The sequence below is a fragment of the Hibiscus syriacus genome, unplaced genomic scaffold (assembly GCF_006381635.1).
Source record: "Hibiscus syriacus cultivar Baekdansim isolate YM2019G1 unplaced genomic scaffold, ASM638163v2 tig00116976_pilon, whole genome shotgun sequence".
NCBI lineage: Eukaryota > Viridiplantae > Streptophyta > Magnoliopsida > Malvales > Malvaceae > Hibiscus > Hibiscus syriacus.
Genome location: NW_024063500.1, coordinates 586,511 through 593,099, shown reverse-complemented (window position 1 = coordinate 593,099; position 6,589 = coordinate 586,511). Strand labels below are relative to the sequence as shown.

Sequence of the window (6,589 nt, the reverse complement as noted above, 5' to 3'; positions counted from 1 at the left end):
ACTCAAAATTAATAATATTTTATATATCTTAATTTTTAAAATTATCTCTTTATTTTTGTTTTAACTTATTAAATATTATTAAATATTTTTGTTTACAAAAATTTATTTTTGCATCTCTATTATATATATTTTCTAATCTTTGCATCATATTTAAATATTAATTTTAACATTTTTTTACTATAAAACAATAGTTTACTGTCTACTCGTTTAAAAAAATAATATTTTAATTTAAAACATTAAAGCTATTGTTGGTGACTAAATATTTTGGTTTAAACAATTTTTAGGTCCTCTTAATTTTGAGCTTGAACAAATTAATCTCTCTTAAAATATTTTTTTATGAAATTTTGTATAATTCTTTTAAACACTTATAGAATCTAAATGTGAAATTAATAAATTTCTATATTAAATTAATAGTAAAATATTTAAATATTTTTCAATAGTAAAATATTTAAATATTTTTCAAGTTAAGATATTTAAAAAAATATTTTTAAGTGATGATAAAGATAAAATATATATTTTATATTAAAATAAAAACAAAATATATTTAATAAATTAAGATAAAAATAAAAATATTTAATAAGTTAAAACAAAGTAAAGAGATAATTTTAAAATTTAGATACATAACATATTATTAATTTTGAGTAGAGCATTTACATACTAAGAGACAAAATATATATCATTTGTTGTCTAAAATATATCAAATGGTTGTCTTGGCTCAATGGTTTGGCTTGCAATATTTCACTCAAGGGTCCTATGTTCAAATAACCCCACTTGCTTCTTTGTTGCTTTATTTCTTTCAACTAGAGGGTGACACGTGTCACCCTTTGATTGGTAAAAATAAATATATTAAATTAAAAATAAATTAAAATAAATCAAATGATAACATGTGTCATGAAAGAAGTGTAACCAATGAAACACGGCACCTCTTGATTCGTAGGTAAATTTATTTTAATTTATAAAAACTAGGATCAAATTGAAAGAATATATAAATAACATGGACTATTTGTGTAACTATACCATCCAGGTAAGTCGGTTAACGGTTGTTAATAGTTTACGTGTGTTTTTAGTCACGCATGTTAACGGCAAGTGACCAATTTGTAACAAACGATAACGTTGGTGACCGATTTGTGACTTTTGAAACATTAGTGGTGAAAACGAAAATTTAACCAAATATTAGTGACCATTTGAGTAGTTTACCCTTGTTTTTCTAATTATTGATCGTATTTATTTTAAATGTTTTTAAAAATTCAAATTTAAAAAACGAAAGTTCTCAAAAGTCGCATATTACCAAAGCCCTAAAATAAAGAGAGAAAAGTGAATTGTTTTAGTGTTTTAGTGGACCTCCTTGTTTGTTATATTTTAAGATTAAATCTAAATATTCTTCCTAAAATTTTTAATTCAAAAAAATATATTTGTAAGTGTATATACATTGTCAATTATTAAGAAATAATATAATAATATCTTATAATCATGACATATTATTAAAAAAAGATAAAGTATACAAATGGTTCTATAGTACACCACTTTGTTGAATCTTTAACTATTAAAATTTACAAAATGATATAACTATAGAGCGTTGCTTTGTTGAGTCCTCCAACTATTAAAAGTTATAAAATGATCAACCGATTATTCATGCGTTCTAAATTTATCATTTTTGTTAAAAAAATTAACGATCATCTAAGCTGGACGTTAACCTGTTGGTTGAGATATGATAAAATATAATCTCATAACCATTTGAGTTGTATTTTGTGAATCGACTATCCATTTATATTATACCATTAAGTCAGTGCTTGAAACATTATATTATCGAGCTAGTACTTAGAAGCAACGACGGTGCCCTAGATATTATTAAAATATAATTTTATTATATCACAATTAACATGTTAACATTCAACTCAAACGGTTGTCAATTTTTTAACGAAAGAGGACGAGTTTGGAATTTATAAATAATCAATTGATTATTTTACAACTTTTAATAGTTGAAAACTTAATAAAATAGTATCCTATAGCTAGAAGATCATTTTATAACTTTTAATAATTAGAGATTCAATAAAATAATATCTTACAATTAAGGATCATTTGTGGAGGTTGACCCAAAATAAATTAAGTCCGAAAATAATCTTTATGGGCATTTTGGTCAAAGTGAAACAAAGGGACCCACGAATTTATAATCTTTCTTCTTCTAAGTTCTAACCGTTAAGCTGGCACGTTGTAATAGATTTCCAGCAGCCCCTTAATTTGCAACAATTAACATATACTCTCTTCTCAAGAGGAAAAAATATCTGAGGAACAGAGGTTGAGAAAACAGCAATAGTTAAAAGAAAATGCTATGTTTCAGATCAAACCCTCACACATTGTTTCTTCTCTTCCTTTTCTCTTCGTTTCTTTTCCGACCTGAAGTAGTCTCTGAAGCCTCACATATCCGAACTTCACACATCCCAGGTATCATCATTATTTTTATGTTTTTTTAAAAGGAAAGTGTTTGTTTTTATTTCTGGGATTTTGTGGTTTTAACTGTTTCTTAAAAAATTGCTTTGATAGGGTATCAGAAAAGTTGTGTCTTTGGGGGGAGAGAGCACAGTGAAGTATTGGCATGGAAGAAGATAGAAAGGAGGAACCTTGCAGAGGGAAACGAAGGAGATGACAACTCGACTTTGATTTTGGCTGAAAGGAGGACTCATAGGAAGGACCCTCTTAATGATTTTAAGAAGTACACTGGTGGCTGGAATATCAGCAATCAGCACTACTGGGCTGTCAGTTTCTTCATCTCTTCTTCACCTTTTAATTTCGTTCTTCTTTTATTTATTCATTTTTCTATTTTCTTACTAATTATGTTGATTTCTATGTCAATTTGGTACTTTTCTTATGACAAATTGAGAGATTTTTCCAGAATTTCTGAATTTTCTATGTTTGTTGGCTGGTTTGATTACTTCATGACTCTCCCCCCTCTATTATGATTTTCCTTTCGGTTTATTTTGATTTTTTCACAGAAATTTCTGTGTTTAATGTAATTGTGGTCTGTTTTGATTACTGAGAACAATTAATTCTAGTCATTGATCCCTGTAATACTGTTATTCCCCTAGGTTCTTTGTGCTGTCTTATTTTTAATAATTTGCTATCAATTAAGAAATCTTCTTCTGAGTTGAATTATCTTGCTAGTGACTTGCAATTCAACTTAAAAATCTCCTTGGTATCTTATACTCTAATTTTAGGTTTCATACATCTTATATAGTAGATCCATTTATTTATTTTAATATCATTTTCATGGTTTATATTGCAGTCTGTGGGTTTTACAGCAGCTCCTTTCTTTGTAATCGCTGCAGCCTGGTTTGTGTTGTTCGCGTTGTGCTTATTCATCTTATGCATCCGCCATTGCTGTTGTCGACTAGATTCTTATGGCTACTCTCGGATAGCTTATGCTCTATCTCTTATTTTCCTCATACTCTTCACCATTGCTGCAATGTAACTCTATTTCTCTCTCCCTCTCTCTCTCTCTCTCTTTATAAACTTTCAATGTATGTGTGTTTAATGAACCGTGTGATTATTCACTCAAATGTTGAATTCATATCCAGTGTCGGTTGCGTTGTGCTGTACACCGGTCAGGGAAAATTTCATGCCAGTACAACAAACACACTGAATTATGCCGTTCATAAGGCAGATGTTACTGCTGAAAACCTCAGGAACGTGTCGGGTTATCTTTCTGCAGCTAAAAAAATAAGTGTGGATTCAACAATTCTATCACCTGACATCCAAAAAAGCATCGATGATGTCGACAAGAAGATCAACTCTTCTGCTTCGACTCTTTCCACTAAAGCAGCTGATAATAAAGACAGAATTCAACATGGGTTGGACCGTGTGTAAGTTGTTACAGCTTTTAGAATCTTGAAATTAGAAAAACTTTGGGGTAGTGCCGATCATTAAACTGATCTTCATGCTAAATGCTGCAGGAGATTGGCTCTTATCATTGTTGCCGCCGTGATGCTCTTTTTGGCATTTATTGGATTCTGTAAGTTACAATGTTGCTTTGGTTATTCCTCCCAGATTCTTGGCATTTTGTTTTCTATATTATGATTATCATGTAATCTTTTTATGCTATTATTTTGATGACTTGTGCCGCAGTGCTCTCGATTCTCGGGTTGCAGTGTCTGGTCTACACGTAAGTGAAGTACCATTATTGTTTTTTCGTTTGTATGCTTTAGAATAAATTGTATAAATCTGGGACTTTGTTATTAGACACTTTGTTATTAACCAATGCAGCCTGGTCATCTTTGGATGGATTCTTGTTGCTGGCACATTTATTTTATGTGGTGTATTTAATCTCCTCCACAAGTACGTTCTACTCGAATCCCTCTATTCTCTGTAAATAACTCCCATATATAAATACATATAGCTTTCATATAAAATTTTAACTTCTGGGACAAACGTCAATTTATTGATCTGTCTTCTCAAGTCCCATTTGCTCATTCAAACACGAATATGCACATACGACCTTTGATATGTCCTTGTGTTATATGATATACTATTTTAATTAAAGTCTCTCTTGCTTCACAGTGTCGCAGGAGATGCATGTGTTGCTATGGACGAATGGGTTCAGCATCCCACTGCGCATACCGCGCTAGATGACATTCTGCCGTGTGTGGACAATGCAACGGCCCAAGAGACCTTGTTACAAACCAAGAATGTCACTCACCAACTTGTAAATGTTGTGAATGGCATCATCAATACCGTTGCCAACCGTAATTTCCCTCCACAATTGGCACCTTTATATTACAATCAGTCTGGTCCGTTGGTGCCAGTTCTCTGCGACCCGTTTCATTCTGATCTCAGGGAACGTACGTGTGCATCTGGCGAAGTTAGCTTGTTCAATTCCTCAGAGGTAACGAAAATAGCCTTTCTTATAACTGGAATTTACCTGATCATACATAAGTAGGGATGACATCTCTCTCTTTCAAACAGGTTTGGAAGAAATATATCTGTAACGTATCTTCGTCCGGGATTTGTACTACACCTGGGCGGCTGACCCCACAATTTTACAGCCAGATGTCGGCTGCAGTGAATGTTAGTTACGGTCTATATCGCTACGGTCCATTCCTGGTTAATTTGCAAGACTGCACTTTCGTGCGCGATACGTTCACAGATATCAGTCGTGATCATTGCCCAGGTCTGCGCCGCTATAGTCAATGGATCTACGTCGGACTGGTACTAGTGTCAGCAGCCGTGATGCTGTCATTGATCTTCTGGGTAATCTATGCAAGAGAGAGAAGGCACCGCGTTTATACTAAACAGCACGATGCTCGAGTGGAAGGCGCGTACAAGGGTCATTAGGACCACAGGCTGTTGAATGCTCGTTTTCTGTAGGTTTGAATCTTTGTGAAGTGTAGTACATGTACTTAATTTTGTGCCTGATAATTGTGCATGAACAAGTTTTTATTTTCCCGAGATTCAACATTTTCCCATGTAAATGTTCAATTTATCTAATATCCTCTTTTCTTCATGACCTTAAAAAGGAAAAATGGAAAATAAAAGTAGCCCTTCAACGATGGGTCCATTGGATGAGATATTTTATCTTCTTCTAAAGTAATAAAGCATGTCTTAGTATAAGAGTGAGACCCTTCACCTGTCCCACTTAAGACTTCATGATATTATAAGTTAATAAAGTTATTTTTCTTAGTTTAATTTGGATGGCTTGAATTTTGTTTCTGACGCAGTCGCTTAAGCCCTGGCCGTCAACACTTTTATTAGAGTTCGACCTCGAATGTCAAATTGTCAATGGCACTTTGAATTGACCATCATAGCTAGCTGGAACTTGGAATAATACTATAAAAGTCTGTCTTCTTCACTGGTTCGCATGCATTTAAGCAATAGGCAGTCACCATTGACTTGACCTTGCTCATTCTAAATGACCCTTTGCCCCTTGAAACTTACATGGGAATTGAAGCACCAAATCTGGGCTAAATGGGTTTTCACTTAACCAATTTCTGTTTCTCAATATTATCCAAATTAACCATAACCTAATAATGACACCCCCTTTTCAAAGCTATAAAAACACCCCATCCCTTAGTTCCCCGCACAAACAAAAGCGAAACCAGCATCCCATCTTTCCAGCTACTCGTCGAGCTTTCGAACCATTTTCCAATGTCCTCAAATGCTTCATCGCCAAACTCCAAGTGCCTGTGTTCACCAACGTCGCACCCAGGGTCCTTTAGGTGCGCCCTGCACCGCAATTTCAACAAAAAGCCATCCACTCGAAGTCGAACCAGGGTGGTTCATGAATCACCCAAGTATCTTGCGAATGCGAAACCCGCGAAGATGCTTCTGTTCCAGATTATGAAGCCGTCGAGCCATTGCATCAAAAGGAGAAGGAATTTCCAGCCTAAGCCTTCCAGGTTTTGTTTATTGAATGGAAATAGCATCAGGGTCGGGCTTGTAGGCTTGTAGTTTCTTCATCTGGTTTAGTTGCCAGAATTTGGTCCAAGTATGAACTTCAATTTTTTAAGCCTAATATATATATATATATATATATATATATAAATGTTTTATACTTTCTGGTTTGGTTTTTTTCAATAATGTCGGGGGATATATAATATAA

General features: G+C 33.4%; 1 protein-coding gene across 1 annotated transcript; it reads left to right on the top strand.

The window, feature by feature from the left end:
• The first annotated feature begins 2,246 nt into the window (after nt 1-2,246).
• Nucleotides 2,247-5,458, top strand: LOC120192673. The gene is made up of 9 exons (XM_039195416.1): nt 2,247-2,442; nt 2,542-2,753; nt 3,281-3,462; nt 3,573-3,857; nt 3,948-4,006; nt 4,120-4,156; nt 4,258-4,329; nt 4,552-4,876; nt 4,957-5,458. The coding sequence occupies exons 1-9, from the start codon at nt 2,325-2,327 to the stop codon at nt 5,323-5,325; spliced, it is 1,659 nt and encodes a 552-aa protein (XP_039051347.1). The 5' UTR covers nt 2,247-2,324; the 3' UTR covers nt 5,326-5,458.
• The last annotated feature ends 1,131 nt before the right edge of the window (nt 5,459-6,589 follow it).

Bases quoted from the DNA above. Each gene is read 5' to 3' on its own strand.
- LOC120192673 (XM_039195416.1), top strand. From the start codon at position 2,325: ATGCTATGTTTCAGATCAAACCCTCACACATTGTTTCTTCTCTTCCTT. The intron at 4,007-4,119 runs GTAAGTTACAAT...CTTGTGCCGCAG, and splicing joins TTTGGCATTTATTGGATTCT to TGCTCTCGATTCTCGGGTTG. The intron at 4,877-4,956 runs GTAACGAAAATA...TCTTTCAAACAG, and splicing joins GCTTGTTCAATTCCTCAGAG to GTTTGGAAGAAATATATCTG.